Raw genomic sequence first — 22,883 nt, 5'->3', positions numbered from 1 at the left:
GTACAGGTGGTTGCTGTTGAACAGTACCGATCCAGCCAAAGAACTTCAGTGGTTCATCTATGAACTTCAGAGTGCTGAATTCAGTGGTGAAAAAGTTCATGTGATAGGTCATATCCCACCAGGACACAGTGACTGTCTTAAAGTTTGGAGCAGAAACTATTACCGTATTATTAACAGGTAATTTGAATGTAAGACACAGTCTTTTCCAGACATTTGGTTGTCGTATGACTTTTGAATGTTTCCATCACGTGGCGAAGTAAAAAGTTTCCAATTTTCGCAAAGCTTTATCACTTTTATGTAATTTAAGTGTGTCAAATACCAGGTGGGACATAAGTTAGTTTAATAGACTGATTAAAATATTGTTATAATTTAGTAAATCTAACGATTGGCAACACTGATTAATTTAACCAATAACATGAGAATCAATACGTACCAGTCTTTGTTTCTCGTTAGGGGTGCGACTTCAATTTGAATGGTTTTGTTGACATGTATCTTATATTTTTACTGCAGAATTGGTGGTATTGTCATAAAAATAGTGCTGTTATGTTAAATAAGTTTACTAAAAAGTTCTCTGTTGTTATTCTGCTCTCAAGACAAGTTATTCATAAATTTAATGTTAAGTTTGAAAGGTCAGATAATGTAACAGATGCTACTCGATCTGGTCGCCCTGCAAGTGTTATGGCTGAAGAGAATGAATAAAAGTTGGCATTATATCTTGTTTAAAGCTTATATAAATAAAAAAAGGAGAGTATATGTAGAACATGAAATTTCAACAAGTGTAAGACGCATCTTAAAAGACCCCAAGTTGAAGCCATACCAGCCCAAACCTCTGCATGCTCTTCATGAGGAGCGATCACATAGCGAAAATTGTAATTTACTCTGTTCGAAGAAAAGATGAAGGTGATGCTATGTAACTTATAATGTTATGATTTATTTTATGTAACTTATATAGGTATCTGCACTTTGTACTCTCCAGCTGTACTGTCAGTTACTACATATATGAGCATATAAATAAATAAATAAGTACAGTATATAATTTTCTCAAGCATTGTCTTTTATAGTCTCTGTGTTTTGCAGACTTTTTAGCTCAGTTTTAATGGAGTATTTGTTTAGAAATAAAATTACGAACTTCGTGTTCTTCTCTGTTACATAATAATCTCAACAATTTCTTGAAGTTCTGTTTGAAATAATTCACGTACGTATATATGATATTTTTTGTGTATTTTTTACGTTCTTCTTCCAGATATGAATCAACAATTACAGCTCAGTTCTTTGGTCATACTCATTTTGATGAATTTGAGTTGTTCTATGATCCTAAAGACTTGAGCAGGGCTACCAATATTGCATTTGTTGGTCCATCAGTTACACCATATCAAGATCTCAATCCTGGTTACAGAATATATTACGTTGATGGAGATCATAAATCAACTACAAGGGTGAGATGTTATAGATTTTATTGAAATATAAACACAATATAGTGTTCTTACTTCGCCATTTCATATCTGTTACTCACTATCATTTTAAAATATTCTTAATTCATGAAGCTTTTTTTTATTTCGAGGACTCTAGATACACTACGCTCTGTTTGTTAATTATATCTGCCCTCTTATCCTCTCCTTTGTTTCCTGCTTTGTTAATTATATCTGCCCTCTTATCCTCTCCTTTGTTTCCTGCTTTGTCCATTATTCGGAGGACTCTAGATACCCTACGCTCTGTTTGTTAATTATATCTGCCCTCTTATCCTCTTCTTTGTTTTCTGCTTTGTCCATTATTCGGAGGACTCTAGATACCCTACGCTCTGTTTGTTAATTATATCTGCCCTCTTATCCTCTTCTTTGTTTCCTGCCATGTCGTTAAAGATCTCTCTTGTCCCATGAGATATTATCATGCTGAGACATCGGCAGTGTCAATCAAAGAAGTGACTGAGACATCTGTCCGCCAAGTATAGAACTTGATGGGACAAGAAATAGGTGGCCTGTAAATTTTGTCTCGAGACTTATTAATTAGAGATAAACCATTATTTGTCATAAATCTCCGACATGGAACACCCAGCTTTATCTTCCTTCTAAAGCAAGTCATATTAACAATAAGGAATTCTATCTCTTAAAAATCAATCATCATGATAACCATTAGACTACTGTTCATAAAGCGCAGCATAGTAATATAAATGCTCCGTTTTATTTTCAAATATAAATAATGAGATCTGCTAAATCAAAACGCTTAACAAAATTCATAAATTATTACCGTAAAGTAGGGTGAATAGGGACACAAGGGGTGAACAGGGACGAAGTTTTATTATTTTTTATTTCTTTGTGTCAAAGATTAAATATAATGATAAGAATGTTTATGTTTTCATTCATAATGAGTGAACGAATAAACTCTCTTATTATTATATTTACTCTTTGACACAAAGAAATAAAAAATAATAAAACTCCGTCCCTATTGACCCCAATTTACGATATGGTCATTCTTCTTCAATAGCATAATTCTTAAATCATTATGATGCATTACCATTTCATAACTAACACACACCGTTGCTGATACTGATCTTGAAAAGACTCAATGGCTATTCTCGTTTTGTTTTTATTTCTATCATTTGCGTCAACTATAATAATCTTTAAATGAATTTCAATGTTGTATTGTATTGTACAGAAGACACAAGGAGACAGGATACAAAATGACATAATCAGGGAAACTCTGAAGGTTGAAAAATTAACAACACAATTAGAAAATAAGAGATTACAATGGTTTGGACACCTTAACCTAATGAAAACGGAAAGGCTGCCAAAGAGAATATTAAATTTAAAAGAGAAAGGAAGACGACCAGTGGGAAGACCACGCGAAAGATGGATAGATCAAATTCAGAAAAACTTACAAGAACGGGGATACAAGTGGGATGAAATAAACAGGAAGATAGCTTGGGAAGACAGAGATGAATGGAGGTATATTTGAGACACAATAAGAGAATGATGATGAATTTCAATGTGATGCTTTAAAAAACAAGATTTTTCCTTAATACAATATTATTAGCAAACTAAAGTTATCCCATTAGGATTTCCAAAAGGCCCTTAGAGTTGGGGGGACGTTACAATTCTCACGTTATGAATGTCGGTAGGAATGTCAGTCTTACGCGCTGGCCACCTTTATCATCAAGGAAATACTTGTGATATTCATATCTGTTAGAGGCTGAGTAAACTTCAAGACCCTCTTGCTGCCAGAAGGATTAGATCAATGGAGAAAATTCATTACTCCATTGGGAATCAATCCTGCTACCTTCCAGCTTGCACCACAATTTCTTAAGTAGGACACTATCGTGCAACCCTTATGATATTATTAAACATAATAAAACAATAAATATATAGAAAGTTTTATGATGATGAGGAGGAAAATTTGATCTCAAAAAGCCTTGTCAAACTCTCAGTTTCTCATAAAAGGGAACTGTGATTGAGTGTTGGTCCAGTTCTTTGCGATTTTTATGTACAATTAGATTTGGTACCTTCTCAAACTACTGGTTTCCCCTGTCATTTTTATTCTATCGTATTTTCTAATGTATTTTATCAGCACCTTATTGACTGCGAGCAGCCTGTGTAGCTCAAGAGACCTTAATAATTAATTAATTAGTTTTACGACTTTCTCGAGATAAATTTTAAGTGCTCACAATCTGAGAATGTGTAGTCAGTGAAGTAACTGAAATAGCCGTAATATTAAAAACCGCTTCTCTTGAAAAAGTAAACATCATAGGTTGCAATCATTCATAGTGTTCTGCCCAACAATACGTCCTTCACTGCAAACCCAGCATTCTCCAATCTTTCCCATTTTCTGCCTTCCTCTTGGTCTCCGCATTCGATTCATATATCTTAATGTTGCCTATCATTTGATATCTTCTTCTGTCTCGAACTTTTCTTCCATTCACCATTCCTTCCAATACATCCTTCAGTAGGCAGTTTCTTTTCAGCCATTGACCCAGTCAATTCCTTTTCCATTTCCTGATCAGTTGCAGCATTATTTGTACTTCATCCATTCTTTCTTCTACATCTTCATCATAGTTTAATAAACAATATACACAGATAAGCAAAATGTGATAGCTTATATTCAATATACCTGTCTGTTTAATAACTTAAGCCCGGTTCCCACTGTGCTTGTTTCTGTGATAGATTTCAACTTGGGAGTGATGATGGCTACCCTGCGTGCTCACTTGCTGGAAATAATGCGCTTTGGTGGCTAGCTTGCTGGATTTCGAGATTAGGTTGCTTGCTATTTTCCGTGTTGGTTTGCAGGCTAGTACCAAATTGATAATATAGTATCACCGTTGAAACCATGTCGTCATGTTTGTTGTTTTTCAACTAAATCTGTTTTTTTTTTTCTGTATTCTTTAATTCCTAAGAAACAGCAATTAAATACCGCACTTAGCTGTTTTACACTTCTGGTTTAATTACTTTATTACGACATTTACTATTGTTAATGTAGGACTTTAGTTGTTTTCCACTCATAGTTTAGTTTCTTTTGATCATGAGTGTTGGCAACAGATGAAACAGCAGATGATTTTCCAATTTGAACTATGAAAAGAGCCAATTCCGTGTGAATAGCAGCCAGCATCGTAGCAAACACAGAAGCCATCGCCGAACCTGCCAGAGAACCAAGCTTGCTAGCCAACAGAACTGTGGGAACTGGGCTTTACGGTATTTCAGATGTCACTGATTTCCATTTGAAGTACGGTACCAGTAGTATAGAATTAATTGTGCCATACTTTAAACAATCACTTTCCATGCCTTCATTTCCATTATGTATGCATTTTTACTCTCTCTTCTCTAATAACTGTTGCCATTTTTCAATACTCATCTTTTTGAAAATGAACACTTCTAGATACCGTATGTATTATTTCTCCAGAATTTCTAATTATTATATATTTATAAAATTTACAATTGTTCTTTAGGCAGTGGTGGATCATGAAACATGGGTGATGAACCTGAAAGAAGCTAACTTATACAATTATCCTATCTGGTACAAACTGTATAGCACCCGATCTGCCTACCAGATGCCTTCACTTTTGCCTCAGGAATGGGACAGCTTTCTCAACAAACTACCTACTGATACAAAGCTTTTTGATCTGTATTACAAGTAAGTGACATTCAAATGATAATTATTCATTAGTTGATTTGTGTTTACAAATTTGAAGATAGGCATATGTGCATATGAAAAATATTGTACCAGTACCGTATACATTTTTTATGTAACAAAACATAAAAAAATTATAATTACTGTTGACAATTACTTTTTATTTAATAATAAGATTTTAGAACTATGTAACACCATTATTATTAACGTGTATACAGTAAATAATTATAACTTTGAAATTATACATGACATTCTTATTTTGACACTCTTAGAATCTATTAATTTTAATAGCCAACTTAATGGTGAATTCTGTAATTTTTATTTTGGACTACAAAATACAAAGGACATAATTAAATGAAATTTCTCGTTGGTAGGTTCAAAAAGTATTGTTATTTTTTATGCATCAATTTAAAATTAGGGCAGTTTATTATTGTAATTAGCGCACATACTAACCATACAGTCAGTTTGAGACGTCAAGAATTTTTTTAATATATATACAGTAGCTTCACAGACCATTCTGTAAAATTAACAATACTGTATGTATATCATAGTTTACTGGCGCAAAAGTTGCAAACATAAGAATGCTATTTTAAATGCAAGCATTTTTTAAACATTTATGTGATGAGTTGAGTTAAAAACGAAAAACAATAGGTATAGAGCTAGAAACAAAATTTGAGCCACCTGAATTTTGTTTCTAGGTCTGTACATACTCCCTAGCACTGCAAAATCCCCTTACGAGCTAGTCGGGTGAGGTTCGGTTGTCATTTTATTTTTATGGGAGTTAGAATTTTCTACTGACCACAACCACGATTTCACTTAAGCAGTGAATCAAACTGATGCAGCTGGGGTTTCAGTTAAATTAATAAACAATAAATTCGCAATATGTTGTAGGCCACATGACACTTGTAATTGGAGTTACAATTTCGTTCATGAATTCAAAACTCTTTCATATTTCTCTGTATGGATACTGTTATCGTGATAATAGAAGATGAAAGATGAACAAGATCATCCTGTTTATTTTTTTAATTCCTAGTCCACTAGAGTCCAGAGTACTGGTACTACTGGATTTTTGAGCCCACAACAAGACAAGGGAGGAAGTCTGTCTTATACATAAGTGAAATAAACTCTTGCCTAAACCATTTAAATTACGAATAACATTTACATAACTAAAATAATGAACCTAGTAACTAATTCTGAAGGGAACTTTAAAGTCATTATGAAACTTCTAGGGGTGATGTTGCACTTTCTTCTTATTTCTTCTTGCTTGGTGTTTTGGAGGGGTAATTCGATAAAAATACCGTAATAGTTTCATTATTTAACACAGTGAAGTAATATAAGTTGTTTACTTTACAAATTAAGCATATCATTAGTGATATACAAGTGTGAAAACTGTGTAATCAAGAATGAATCTTTATACATCTAGATTACACAACTTTTAACACTATATTACTTTAGAAGAAAGTCAATAACAGACCGAAACATGTTAAGCAGGTACAGTAATATTTAACACAAGAAAGACATATAATACATATTCCGAAATGAATCTTTGCTTTTGTTTTTATATATAATTTACATACCGTATAATTTTGTTTCCCATAAGATAACTGAAACGATGTAGACAGTATGTCTCCACATCTCTATGTTTCGGGAAAATGTTTTTATTATTATTATTATTATTATTATTATTATTATTATTATTATTATTATTGGAGGATTTGGTGAAGAACTTTTTCAGAACATGGGAGGGGTGAAAGTAGGAGGAAGAAGAATAAAGTGCATACAATTTGCTGATGATATGGCATTGTTAGCAGAAGAGGAGATGATACTAAGAAATATGCTACAGGAGCTAAATGACAGCTGTGAGCAGTATGGGATTAAGATAAATGCAAATAAGACGAAGACCATGGTTATCAGAAGAAAAATAAAGAAGGTAAACTTGCTAACTCTAAATGAGGCAGTAGACCAAGTGGACAGCTTCAAATACTTGGAATGTACTATAAACAGTAACATGAGCTGCAGCCAGGAAGTCAAAAGGAGGATAGCAATGGCAAAGGAAGCTTTTAATAGAAAAAGGAGCATCTTCTGCGAACCTCTGGAAAAATAACTAAGGAAGAGACTAGTGAAGTGCTTTGTGTGGAGTGTAGCATTGTATGGGGCAGAAACATGGACATTACGACGAAGTGAATATAAGCATTTGAAATGTGGATATGGAGAAGAATGGAGCGTGTGAAATGGATAGACAGAATAAGAAACGAAACTGTGTTGGAAAAAGTGGGTGAAGAAAGAATGATGCTGAAACTGATCAGAAAGAGAAAAAGGAATTGGTTAGGTCACTGGCTGAGAAGAAACTGCCTACTGAAGGATGCACTGGAAGGAATGGTGAACGGGAGAACAGTTCGGGGCAGAAGAAGATATCTGATGATAGACTTTTAAATCTAGGAAAAATCTAGGAACTGTGATAAGAAGAAGTTTTTTCTCTTTCTCTTTAATAGCTGACAGTACTTCTAATAGAAATATTATCCATCTACAGTCCAAAATAGTAATCAAAAACGACCACGCAAGGTATAGATAGCAGGGCATGGGTCTCTTTTCTTAAATGATTGTCAAGTCACTAATTCTAAATCCTCCTGTTTTGCGTTCACAGAAGCATTTAGTTTCACAATTTCTTCAATTGTATGATTTAACATTACCAGTAGTAATGGAATGGAATATACTTTGAATCTTATTAGAAACAAGTAATATATTTTGACAGTAATATAATTTTCAATAACGATTTCTATATAATAAGAAAGTCATTCTAGAAATTATTACAATATTCAAAATACATTAACTTATGTAAACTTGTGCAAAATTAATGATACAGCATGTAATTTATAAATAAATCAAATGTCTTACTTTTTTCATTATGTAAAATTTCTTTTGTGTGCAGTCAAGGAAACGAAATGTTATTTTCTTATTGAATACATAATAAATTATTTAATTCATGTATATCTTTTGAATAATAGTTAAATTACCCTCATCATGATAAAATAATTCAATTGCTGCAAATACATAAAATGTACAATGAGAAACTATGTGTCAACTTTGCTTTGTCGATTTTTAAGTATATTTAATAATAATAATACAGGCAGTTATATTTTTTTCACGTAGCTCTGTTCATTCCGTGGTATATGTTTCAGACATTACTGGAAGAATTCACCAGTAAGACCAACCTGTGATCAAGAATGTAAAAAACGGATGCTCTGCGACTTGAGATCAGGTCGTTCCCACGACCGTAAAGGTCTCTGTCAGGAGCTGGAGAGTCGCATTGATGCCAACACTCGAACAGGCTGGCGAGCGTGGATCTACAATGGACTGGCACTCTCGTATGTCAATTACTTCACAGGCTTCTGCTGGGTGGGGGATAGTGTAAGGGAAGCATTCACAGTGGATTAGTAGTAACACATTCCATCTGGTGGTGGTGGTCACTAATGGCAAGGTGATTGGGAACAGTCTTGTGACGACTGTTGTGAGGTGAATTACATTGTGCACAGAAGCACTGAAACTTTTACATCGAATGTAATCTTCCTCTCTCTGCTGTTATATATAGCAGCAATGTAACATAAATCTGAAATTAATGCTCTTTAAAATTCTCATATACAGAATGATTCTCTTAAAGTTTCAGCTACTAATGTTTAACACGAATCTAATGGAATATAAAAAGTTAATCATTAGTATACGATTCAGATGAACATTCTTAATACAGTCTTTTTTTCTGTTTATAATTTGACTTAAAATTTTATGTGTTTCATTTAAAAACTGTGTATTTCTGTTTTAAATAATATTTAATATGTTATTAGAGGCTTTATAGAGTATTATTTTGCATGTCTCTTCAAGTGTTTAAATGTCTATGAAACAGTATTTTTTGTGTCCATGTGAAAAATACTAGTGGTTTCAGTATTAAGTGAACCACACTGTATGTAACAATGACTTGTCAAAAATAATCGTTTCACACCAATATTATTTTCTTAAGAAGTTAAGGGAATTTTTTAGAGCAATTGACTTTCAGTGTGACGAATTTATGCAACAGTTTGTAAAGATGATTACAAATGGGGGCTTCTTATAGCTGAGAAGGTTAGAATGTATTTGCATATTCTATTATGTTAATACATAGCAAGTATAATTTCCTACTTCTCAACGTTGCAGTTTTGTAACTGACATCTTGAGGTAATTGAAACAATATTATATAATTCTTACGTCTTCCAGATTACATGCAACCTTCATCCTGAAATAAATTTAATTTTCTTTTTCAATATAATTAAGTGATTAAAAGTACTTTAATAATTGCTGAGTCCGAAATTATGAGTATCGTTCTTAGGATTTAAATTTTCTATGTACATATTAATTAAGCAGTCAATGTTAAGAAATATTTCTTATGGGTCAAAACTGTCTCAAAAATACAGATATTGAATTTTTAAATCCTCTAAACACAAACAAACAGTATGTAATTTTGTTAAGTTATTTCTCAGCTTAATTGTTATCTGTAAATATATTATAAGGGTCATTTCATAAACGTCGTATACTTCACACTATTTACAAAATTAATTCAACTCTGAACCTCTAAAGTATTACAACTTTCCCACATACTTCCATAACCTGCATCTCTTAGCACAGTTTATGGCGGTGTATAGGATAGTTATGATCACTTTCGCAGGTGCCTCAATATTTTGTGTTGTTTGTCGTACCATGCATGATTAAAAGAGGAGACTTATTCTATGAAACAAAAAAGGCCTACTATCAAAATAGTATTCTCTTTATTATTTAAAAATACTTGAATCAGCAATAGCTATTGTTAGTGACTTAATAAAATGATTATCATTTGACAAACAGGAAGAAAGGTAGGAAATGGCAGTGATCTGTATGAAGGTACAATCTGTGTATTTCTCACTGTTGTGTATGTCGATCTTTGGTAATCTGCTATGTGTCTACTGTGTGATATAATCTTACTTCAGAATGTGTCGAATATTTAATGACGCTGTATGAACTAGGTACAAGTATTTGGTTATTTAGCCTTGATGGAATTGGTGATAGTGAGTTTTGTATTTGGAGAATTGAGAATAATACTTATTCATCTTTCAAGGTTCAGGTGTCAGCGAACACTTTAAGGATTTCAGTATTTATTTACTTCGTAGGAAATTCATTTCCTGGAGTTGATCTCGGGAATTTGATACAATGTAATAGTTTGCCATTTCTTCCTGCACTGATGATAAATGTGATTATGAATTACGAAGGGAGAGGGAAAGTGAAATTATGAAGAACATGGGAATACGCCAAAAATTAGTCTCGAACTCTCAATATTGTGTTGTTCACTTGAAGTTTTATTTAGAATATGCAGAATTTGAACCCTGATCACAAGTAATTTTCATCCAGAAGACCTATTATTATATTCTAACCATTGGCAAAATGTGCCATAATTTGTTTAACACGTCAACTGCCAGAGAGGACACCAGTTTCTCTACAAGCATTCAGGACTAATGTACATAAAACACATGGCAGTCAACGTGTTAATTTTTTTTATCTACTTTGATAATTTCAATTAGCATCAATTTTTATATTTTTAATACCAGTACCTAGTGTTTTATTTGATCAGAAATATACATTTGGTGATTTTTTATATTGTTGAATACTATGGAGTAAAGTAATGTAATATGATAGTACACATAGTCCAGATTACATGGGAAGTGACAGAAGTGCAACAAAAAACAGACTGCAATAACTTCTGTAATCTGGCCTCGATATTCATGATGAATGTAGGCCATAGTATTTCTTATACGTGTATGCAAGGAGCAACAAATAATTAATACACTTTTATGGATTCTACTTTTTAAGATGTTGCATTCTTTAGCATTACCAGTGCATAATATTACATGACCATTATTATTTTCCTCACTCCGTCTTTATGTATCATTTTGTGAAATTAGAAAACAAAATGACAAAAATATTGAAATTCTGGTCAGTAAGATTTATTTGTCATATATTTATTGACATACACACTGTTCAAAATTTTGAAGTGACCCTCATATATGATAATAACTTATACATTATTAACAGGCAGTGTTTAGTGTCCTATCAAAAGAATAAAATATATTTTCTTCCTTTGAAATAGGCATACAGTAACTTCTAACGAGTTCTAAATAAGTAATCACTGAAAATTTGATAAAGGTCATGTCTCATTCAGACATCCAGTTGTGTATAGTTTAATATTTAGCATATTGTTGCACACATTAAGAACCGAAAGTTTCAATGAATCTATAAATATTGTTTTAAGTATATTAGTTATTGTTATTACTTTTCATTCTATTATATACTGTAAAATATTGTAAATATTTTGATAACTATCTCTTATCACCTTATTATTGATAAATAAACACTTTTCAAATGTTATTTTCTTTAGTGTGATATAAAAAGAAATTGTATAATATGTATCAGTTATATTTTATCCAAAATTTGAAACATAGTAAAGCTGATTAATATTTTATTTGAAACAGGATTTTTTTGTGTTGTTCTCATAAAGAGCAATAAAGGAGTGAATTTTATTTCTACTTTTCATTATAAATTTCACATAAGCTGTTCATTTTTATACATGTATATATATATATTTTAAATATATCTAAAATTGAACTATCCTTCCTTGGTACTAATTTTCGTAATAATGTCCATTGAAAAGATCAGTGGTATTAGTGTTTGACATAAAACTGAAAATTTAGAACCACAAGAAAAATCTTGAATTCAAACATCAAAACTAGTCAATTAATTAATATTTGAGGAGAAAAATTCGCTCCGGCACCTGGGATCGAACCCGGGTCCTTGGTTCTACGTACCAAGCGCTCTAACCACTGAGCTACGCCAAATTCAATCCACAGCACTGGACCGAACCCCTCTCCTTCGTTGTTTCCCTTTGTGGCCTGACTCCAAGTTAGGCATACATGTTGATGCATATGTCCAATGTCAACTGCCATTATACTAGGAGCGCACTCAGCTGAGTGTCTTGTTTGGCCGGGATTCCGCAGTTGCGTGCACAGTAATCTGTACAAATATATGCACTGCAGCTATGAGAATATCATTGATTTATTAATTTGTCCTACAGAATAATATCTGTGATATTCGGTTCGGTCCGGTGCTGTGGATTGAATTCGGCGTAGCTCAGTGGTTAGAGCGCTTGGTACGTAGAACCAAGGACCCGGGTTCGATCCCCAGCACCGGAGCGAATTTTTCTCCTCAAATATTAATTGTCAATATCACAGATATTATTCTGTAGGACAAATTAATAAATCGATAATAGTCAATTAAGGTAAAATACCAACATAGTTTAACATTAACACAGCGAAGTAGTTGTTTATTTAAATGGCCGGCAGCATACTGCATTGGATATCCAGTCTCAGACGGGACAATTTCATCTTGGACCATCCAATACCAGACAAGACTGTTTTGGTGTATCTAGAACTGTCTCGGATGGTCTCGAACAGAATTTCGCCATGGTGTACATAGTTGGTTTCCCCATACACTGCTATTCTCAATTGAAGAGGTGGATTCCAAACTGGCCTAAGTCCAAATGACAAGTTATGAGAAAAATGACAAAAACTGATCAAATAAATTTGACGCCCTTAGATCTATTTTAAAAAACATATGCAGACACTAAGTCAAGACTTAGGACAGTCTGTTAAATAAACCTACACAGTTATATATAGGCTTGAAAAGGATAAATTAAAACGTGATGAAGCAAGTTAAAATCTTAAAAAAAAATAACTTTGGACACTTTGGAATCCACCTCTTCAGTTGTGACGTGATGGCAACCAACGATGAAATCATAGCAATGATCTATTATTTTATGTGCTTTGAAGAAGAAAATCACATAAATAGAAGTTGTTGTGAACCAAAAAATTAATGTACTTGGTTTTATAAATGCATTAATTTCTTTCGCAACTTACTCTTACAATTTATCTACTACATCCTTTTTTTTTTCAATGTATAATCAAAAAGTGGGGCTCTTGCTGCATGCACACAAACAACAAGTCTATCTGCGTCTACATAAATTTTAAATTAAATTGGAAAACACTCGTCAATACAATGTAAGAATAAAATTATGCCTATACCACGGAATATAACCCAAACAAGACATAGAGCAAATCAGGTGAATGAAGAACCAGAGAGCAGACTTCATGCATGCGCAAAACAAATTGTCCGATCTTATCTGCCAGTGGATAAAACTTCAGGTAATATCGCGATTTTGTTCAAGATCATCTGGACAGTTCATGGCTGACCGGGACAAATGTCCAATGCAATATGCTGCAGTTTCATAACAATGTGTGTAATCACTGTCACATCCGATGATCTGAAACAAAAGTCTTGTCCAAGACAGTGTCCAATGCAGTATGCTGCTGGCCTAATTCTTTAGTGAATTTTAAATTACATATTATTACTTGAAAACTTTATTCAACCAAATATAAAACTTTTATAATTTTTATCGAATATTTTCATTACAGTAGTTATGTAAAATGTGTTGTAGGTAGTTTTTTTACTTAATACCTCTCATACTTATAGATACTTCCAAGAGTCAACATAAAGTATGATTCACTCAAGGATATACATATCAAAATTGTCTAAGTAACAGATGATTTTATTAATAAAATTCTTTCCAAACCCAAATAAGTACTAAGCATTGGGCACCAGACACCATAGCAACCAGTGTTTTGTTTTATTTACATTATTACATTGGAATTTCTTATTTTAGTGCGTCAGGTAGGGTGATTAGTTCATTTGTAATGGAGAATTTGGGTAACTTCAACAGTGTAAAACATTAAAAAATAGTAGAAATGAATGCTCAACATCGTCATTTAAGCCACGGTGACATGTGTAGAGCAAATGGTATAAGTGAAAATGGTGGAACACAGGCTGATGCAGTGAGGGCTCTGAATACTGGAAAAGGCATATTATCCAGAATGTGGAGTCGATATCGTGAATTTGGTAGTCCAGAAGAACAACAACCAGGTAAACCGAGAGTTACAACTGCCACACAAGGCAAATTTCTGTGCCTAAGAGCCTTGAGAGAAAGGACTTCAACTGTAAACATATTAAGAAGTGCTATGCAGAATGTTGGAAATGTGGTTGTATCAATCCTGACCATTAGGAACAGATTGCACGAGAGAGATCTTAATGCCTTAATGCCCATCGCCCATTGAGGTGTCCAGCTATTCGACATGAAAATCGAGAACCTCGTTGTTTTGTGGTGTCAGCAACATGAAGATTGGACAGATGATCAATAGGGTCAGGATCTCTTTACTGATGAATCACATTTCGGTCTACATCCAGATTCCAGAAGAATACACATATGGAGACAACCAGGTCAAGCAAAAAGACTAAGATATGTACAGGAGGTTCATAAATTCCAAGGAGGTTCTATCATGATATGGGGAGGAATAATGGCACACAGGAAAACTGACCTCGTTTTAGTTGAAGGAACACTAGGAGCAATTCATTACATTCAAGAGATGTTGCGGTCTGTAGTCTTTCCCATCGCTGAAGAAATTGGTCCTGAATTCCTTCTAATGCACAATCCCACTGCACATGTTGCCAGAACAACAACACAATGGTTGGGAAGACACAATATTCAATTTTAGAGTGGCTTGCTCAGACCCAGATCTTAATCCAATTGAGAATTTGTGAGATAACCTTAAAAAAAAAAAAAAAAAAAAAAAGTTCTAGAAGGCATTGAAAACATTGAGACTCTCGATCAGCTGTTTGCACATCTCCGAATTCACTGGCAGAACATTGGTCAAGATGAAATCTTTCATTTCATATCTTCAATGCCAAGAAGATGTCGAGCAGTACTGAATGCAAGAGGTGGTGCTACTCGTTATTAATGACGAAAGTTTTGTGTGAAGTTGAGAAAAACAGCAGTATTGTAAAGATTTCAAACCATTGAGATTTTAAAACTTTAATCTTTTCATTCTGATAACAGGTTATGCGTGTTTTTTAACATTATTACACACTTTCATACCGCGTAGAATGTTTTTTATACTTAAATAATACATAATAATACTTGCATGTCATGTAGTATGTTTCTTCATTGAGAATTAAATGAAAAATACTGTGTTCCTTAGACAATTTTGATCTGTGTATTATACTGTTTCGACTCTTATTACATTTGATTAAAAAAAATGTTGCCTGTTTACCAACGAGAATACTTTGGAAAATTTTTATGCACTTCAGAAGATCAAAATTTGTTAAAATGTAATTTTCCTCTCTTCTTTCCGAATTAAAAAACTTCATCAATTACGTATACTGATGACAATAGTTCTAACTTAAATTTACATTTTATCAGTCTGATAATGATTATTTCCACATACTTTCCATTCTGTTCAATCCATTTTAACCATGATTTTAATATTGATACTGTATTTCATCTCTAGTTTTAAAGAATGCAAGTACCGTGGTACTTAAGAGTGTTTCCTTAAACCCTATCCTATTCTTTTGCAACAGTAGGTAACTAAAGTGGACACTGAAATCTATATTTATTTGCTGCATTGGTTATTGATTGTACTATGATTTTAGTACTTCGTCCTTCATTTTCATTTTGTTTCCTTAAACCCTACAATACGTACTTCTGTTCTTTTGTAATGGTGATTAAAGTAAACACTGGTCTGTATTTAGTGATTGCTGCATTGGTTATTCTATCACCTTCACAGGGAAAGTGACATTAATAAACATGACTGTGAGCCATAATATTGTCATCTGGTATGGATTACACAATGCTTCATTTAGCAAAAGATATGAAAGTGACATAGATCAATTTTCAGTGTGATAGTTTTAGTTTAGTGATGTACGTAGTGTTTTTTTTTTTTTTACATAAAAGTCGGATGGGAATATTTTTTTATTTTAATAACTGATTTCTATGTAAATGCTAAGTGAATTTGACAAATGAGCTGTCAAAAATATTATTTATATCCTTCAGTTTCATTTTCTATGTCTGTCATAGGAACAATATAAATGAACCAAGTTTAATTATTATTTGTAAAAACTATATTCTCAAATGATGGCAGCCTCAGGGCTAGCTAACATGCTGAATTTATAAACCAGCAAATCCCAGTTCAAATCCCAGTCGATCTACCCTGAATTTATAACTTGTGCTGGGTAAGCCTGTGGTTCAGGTAACAGGGGTTTTCTCCGGGTACTCCAATTCCCTTGTGACAGCTCAACAATTCTCCATCATCATCATCATCATCATCATCATCATCATCATCCATTCATTACGAAAGTAATGTAGATCCTCCACCTGTGGTGCACTCCGTATAATCACTGATGAAATAAGTGGTCTGTACTTTTTGGTACTAATGACATCTGTGAGCCGCTCTTGTAGCATTAGGGCTAATAACGGCAAGTTAAGGGATCTGCCATTCCAAAAAAAAAGTATGTATTCTGAAATCACACTAAAAAAATTAAGAATGTCTTTTGGAATTAGAAAAGAAATTCATATACTTGGAGCAGTTTTCAAAGCCTTCACTTGTTTGTTTACAATACGGTACCGCAACATTGTTAAAATCAGTAGTGCAGTGTCAGCGAATAAAAAAAATGTATATTAAATAAGTGCACTTACCACTTAGCAGTGGGGGGGGGGGGGAAACATCAGCTTGATAGGAAAAGAGAGTGACTATATATTTAATAAGTTATAAAATGTAAAATAGAGAAACATTATTTCTTTAAGCTTGAAAATGAACATATATCCATAATCGATTTTCAAAAGTTCAGACATTTCTCTAATAATATCTTGGCACTAGAGAAACAGAGACAATTGATTTTTAAAAGCAATCAGAATTATTTATACAAAAAATGACAATATAAAAGTCCATCATTCAATTCAAATATCAAAACTGCCTCCCTGATGCCCCATGAGTAGGGCCCAACAGAATGCTGCATATAACGCAATCTAAAAAGCCCCCTCCTCTGAGATTTGGAAAAATCAGCACTTAGTTTTATTGAGCCATATAGGAAAACTAATTTGTAAACTTTATATGGGCCATCCTGTAATATAAACACGAAAAATAATTATTTTGTTTGTATAAATATGGCACTTTCTACTGCAGTAAAATACAATAAATAAATAAAATATAGTGCCAACATTAAAAATATTACTATCTTCATATGTTTCATTGCATTTAAAGACCAATAGAAAAATTCGTCAATTATTGTAATAATTAGCATTACTATACTTAGGTGGATGTTAATTTCTGTGTATTTTACTTACAAAACCTGTAACCTACATATAACAGCCTGCAGTAGTATAATATAAATATATATATATATATATATATATATATATATATATCATTGTCAGTCTAAATTTATGTACATAGAATGAAATATAGAAAATCTGACTCAGGGATTGTTAATGTGACATGAATGTAACCTTTGTTACCATATAATGGGGTGAATGGATACAGTTTTTTATTTTTAAAATTCTCTGAATGGTACACAATAAGAGATAAATTAATTCTTTTTATGGTAATTTTTTAATAATAATACTGATAAACTAGTATTGATTTCGTCAAAAATGCCATCATTTAATTAATACGTAACATATGAAACTTAATTAATAGAAGAAAAACCTCTGTTTCTATTTTCCAGCAAGTAGGATGAACGGAAATAGATGTACAGTTGTTAAAAGAAAAAGTGGCCACTCTCTAGACTCAAAGTTCCCTTCGGGTATCTTCGCTACAATTTGGAGACGTTACATGTTGTTGGACCACGTGGCCTGATATCTACAATCAGAACGAAAGTTTTTGCGTGTTAATCTGTAGCGTAATGGTAGCGTTTCGGGCAAGTGTTCGTAAGGTCGTGCGTTCAGACACAACCTAATGCTTTTTATGTTTTTTTTTTTAGGAGAGAGAGAAAATATAATTGTTTCTGTTTCTTTTATGACTGCTTTAATAATTAATATCAGGTTCATGAATGTATTATGCCATGACTGTGTCATTATTTATTATGACATTATGGCTGCAAATGGAAAGAAAGATTATATTCTCAACAAAAATATCTTTCATGGCATAATCAAAACAAACTTACAGGCATCTGCCTTAAAAAATTAAAACAATTAAAAGTAAAAAAAAAAAAAAAGCCACGATACAATATTTAGTCCATCTTCCTCCCATCTCTGTCACATCTTGCAGTCAAGTGGGCATGGAATCGACTAATGTTTTCAAATACCGACTGTTCTCAGTCACGGCATCCCAAGGACCATGGATGAGCTTCCACAAATCATCAGGGCGTCTTGGAGGGGGATTGGGCAATTTTTCCGCATATGCTCCTTTACTTGTGCCCACATATTCTCTAAAGGGTTCAAGTCCGGAGAGCGACAAGGCCAGTCTTTCAATTCAGTATCCTGTCTCCTCGCAAACCAGTCCTGAATCAATTAAGATGTGTGGACTGGATGATTATCCTGCTGAAATTGAAGAATTCCAACACGACACAGATACTCTACCACTGCGGGCACGCATGGCAGCTTATCTATGGTCGAATCAGGTACCAGGAGGACGATATACAAGAGTGGGTCCTTACTTTGTAGTAGAAAAGGTGACTTCATCAGAAGAGATTACTCTTTTCCAATCCCGATCACCATTTCCCACTGCAAAGACTAAACGCTCCTCTATATGCTCTTCCTTATGAACTTCCCTAGGAATGGCACGTTGAGATCTCAAATTGGCGGCCCTTAAACGATTTCTCACGGTCTGGTCGTGGCCAGGGAAATTAACAACTGCCTTCAAAGTAGCAGCGGTATGAAAGGGATTCCTTTTAACCTCTGCTACTAATCTGGCGTCCTGTTGTGGTGTTGAAATTTTCGGCCAAAAATTGCCGAGCGTTGATAATTTTGCACCCATCTCCGGGCTGTCCTTTCTGAAACGTTGAAACGCCTACCTGCCTCGGATGCCGAAAAACCAAGATGAACCACAGCCCGTATTATACTTTCATTCGTTTCTGCACCTCTTTGTGGAGCCATGTCAGTCAAAGTCCCAGGCAGAAATGGCGTCGTGGTTTCCTCAGAGAATTAGCCTCTATCTAGGTCTTAAAATAACAGCAAAACATTCATTATACTAAAAATATATATTCTTCAATTAGAAAATAATAATATAAATACTTGTTAGAGTCTTATTAATCACTATATCATTTTCAAACATAAAGTCCACAGAGTTAAGAAGAATATAATTATTTTATAATCTAGACCTCAGTGTCGTAATTTGTTTTCGAAAAATCTGTATTGAACTGTATCCACGTAATACGTCCGTAATCATTGCTGCTGTTAACACTGCTGCTGTTGCAGCTGGTATTACAACTACAAATATTATTGTCATAAACGTAACCTTTTTATATCATTATTTAATATTCAGAATATAATTGAAATGAATGTTCAGTTGTAGTGTTTCTGACACTGCGCTGAATTACGTTAATACCAGGTAAATGACATAGCTCAGTCGGAAGAATGTAGGAACGTCAGACATCGCGAAATTCGGAATTGAAATATCAATGTATCAGGCTCAAATCCTAGTGACACCTTTCCAATTTATTGTTACAGGATAATATAATGTAATAATATAACAGTATAAGAAGAAAAAACTAACACTCATATTAAGCAACTGTATTGTTCTAAACCTAACATTAAATTTATATTACTTATATCGCTAACGAACGATAACAGAATACAAATGATAATTTGAATATTATTTATATTGCTAACGAACGATAACAGAATACAAGTGATAATTTGAATATTATGTATATCACTAATGAACGATAACAGAATATAACAAATTATAACTTGAATATTATATATATCGCTAAAGGAACGATAAAATATAAATAACTTGAATATTATTCATATCAATAAAGAACGATAACAGAATATAAATGATAATTTGAATATTATTTATATCGCTAATGAACGATAACAGAATACAAATGATAATTTGAATATTATTTATATCGCTAATGAACGATAACAGAATATAAACGATAATTTGAATATTATTCACATCGCTAAAGAATGATAACAGAATATAACAGATTATAACTTGAATATTATATATATATCGCTAAAGGAACGATAAAATATAAATAACTTGACTATGATTCATATCGATAAAGAACGATAACAGAATATAAATGATAATTTGAATAATGCAGTATTTATATCGCTAACGAACGATTAAAGAATAAAATGAAAACTTGAACAAGGCCCGAACTCACAACCTTCAAATCATTAAGCGAGATCTGTACCGCTGGTCTACGAGGCGCAGATATGAAATGATTCCATAGTTCCGGAACTGCTTCTAAAAGCACATGCATCATGTAACATCGCCGTGACCCGAAGTGGACTTAGAAAATATTTGCTGTTTACGAGTGCGGCCACTTTTTTTTTGACAACTGTACAGTATGTAGGTACGACATAGTACTACTGGTGGGCTTATGTTCTGCTTAATTGAGGTGGATTGAATCATCCTATTTTTAATGTTGACACTGCAGGTGAAGCACAACAATAAAAATCATTATAGTTTTATGCTCTGAAGAATAAATTTATTACTGATAACATAAACTAAATTTTAAAAAGTTAAAGTTCATAATTAAAAAAATATTTTAAATGTATGCCTAGATACTTATTACATATATTAATTTAAACATTTGAAACACTAAAATCAAGTTGTGCTATTACTATAAAATTTGGCGCTTTCATTTTGTCATATAAATACTAGTATGTCACTACATAAATCGAAATAGAAACACTGGATCATAAATTATGCCATTTTATTTTAAACTTCGTACAGCTTCTGCCATATTCTTCAGGGATCTCCAGTTTTGTTTCCACTTATCTCTATTTGCAATCACATTCATCTGGGACACCTAGATACAGAGTAATTTATATTGTTTCTTACTGGGTTCCTGTAACATTCGCCATTGTTGATGATGTCATAAGCTGTTTTCTGGCTGTGTTTTTTATAAGGCTTACTTCTGGGATCTGCTTTATACCTTGAAATCATGTTGCATCTCCTGTTTCTATTCATCCTACAGGTAAACAAGTTTTGCTGAAATGATCAGTGAGGTTAGATGTACAAACACATGTATAAACATTAAAATGTCATATTTATAGTGATGTGTATTCTAGATTTCATATACTTGACTACATCTTTTTTTTCTTCTTCAGAAAAATATTAATTAAAATCTTTAATCTTACCTGTTGTATGAAATAGTTTTTACACACAATTTTTTTTTCAAGGTTGATGTGAACTTCTACCAAATCTTAAATTTACATCATTGGATAATTATGTATCGCAAATTATTAAACTCTTCTGGTTTTTGTTTCTGTTCACCCTACTGTTTCTATTCACTCTATTTTACGGTATATTATAATTAATAATTTAGTTTCAAATGAGAAAATGCTCTTTTAAAATAGAATATGAAGTAAGAGTAGCAGAATCGTTGTGCTCATAAGTGATCCAAATGTTGTACATATACTTTCCATTAGATTAAATTATTTAAGCATGATATGTATTTTTATGTTACGAAGACGTAACATGCTATTCGAGAAAAATAATAGCATATGAATTTATTACCTACTACTGTCTAATTCATTTATAACTTTCATCAATCACAATTATTTTATTATCCTTAATTCTTGGAAATACTATTGTATTCATTCATTTGCACATTTACAGAAGTTATACAATACATAATATGCATTGTATAACTTCTGTACATATAATACTAAACAATGTACATATACCGGTACAGTAGTTACACATAGAACTGGTGATTCTAGTCTATAATGTTATTTTAATAATTGGTGGAGTTCTTTCTAAAAAAATCAGATTTGGCGACTTTCGTGTACTAAATGATTTTTTATGTGTGAAGGTGAAAGTATTTATTTCATCTCTGTGTCAGATGTATACGAATCAAACTTTTCCTAGTGTACATATTTCTTATATTACCTGCTGGTTTCGAAACAGAGCACACACACATTCTAATATTCATCATTCTATGTGAAACAACTATAGAATAGCTCTTTGAAATGTGCATATCAGGAATTAAGTATAATTTTCTGGGAATTTCCTTTATAGAGAATGTTGTATCCATAATGAAATAAGTGTTCTGTTTCGTTTTCCATGGACATATACATGCGTGCCAGCTGCTTTAAAATATTGGGGGGGGGGGGGAAGGCTGGACTCTGCAAAAAAGTCCGAGGAAATTTTAATTGCCGTTTCTCAAGAATCTCATATATTTTACAGAAAATAACATTGTCTCATTTTTCATATAATACTCACGGAACAGTGGTGAATATGCAGAGTATAATAGACATGTACTACTTGCCTAGTTATTTTTTAAAACATACTCTCTATAATTAAAATTATTATTATTATTATCATTATTATTATTATTATTATTATTATTATTATTATTATTATTATTATTATTATTACTTCTTTTGTTTATATTTATTTTTCTCATTTTATTTTTCGTACAAATGTTAAATGAAGGGTGGTGCAATTTATGATACCTCTACTGTAGGTATCAGATGAAAAAGTATGTGTGTTTTACACTATTGTAATTGGTTATTCAATGATGCTGCAACATCTACATGGTTATCTGGCATTGGTGATGTGATAACGAAATGGTATTTGGCGAAATGAGTCTGAAGATTCACCAGACATTATCTCATACATTCTTACCATCTTCAATTTCTCTGAAGA

General features: G+C 32.7%; 1 protein-coding gene across 5 annotated transcripts in view; it reads left to right on the top strand.

The window, feature by feature from the left end:
• Nucleotides 1–11,538, top strand: part of LOC138715285 (sphingomyelin phosphodiesterase-like) — a 375,698-nt gene extending 364,160 nt beyond the window's left edge. For all 5 annotated transcript variants that reach the window (XM_069848039.1, XM_069848038.1, XM_069848037.1 and 2 more), the window contains 4 exons: nucleotides 7–177; nucleotides 1,244–1,436; nucleotides 4,934–5,118; nucleotides 8,295–11,538. In XM_069848039.1, the coding sequence (XP_069704140.1) occupies nucleotides 7–177; nucleotides 1,244–1,436; nucleotides 4,934–5,118; nucleotides 8,295–8,550 (805 nt within the window). In that variant the 3' untranslated portion in view covers nucleotides 8,551–11,538. The remainder of the gene's footprint in view (nucleotides 1–6; nucleotides 178–1,243; nucleotides 1,437–4,933; nucleotides 5,119–8,294) is intronic.
• Nucleotides 11,539–22,883: the final 11,345 nt, after the last annotated feature.

This window comes from Periplaneta americana, chromosome 15, assembly GCF_040183065.1.
Source record: "Periplaneta americana isolate PAMFEO1 chromosome 15, P.americana_PAMFEO1_priV1, whole genome shotgun sequence".
Lineage (NCBI taxonomy): Eukaryota > Metazoa > Arthropoda > Insecta > Blattodea > Blattidae > Periplaneta > Periplaneta americana.
Note: the sequence above shows the minus strand (reverse complement) of the source record. Positions and strands in the feature narration are given on the sequence as shown.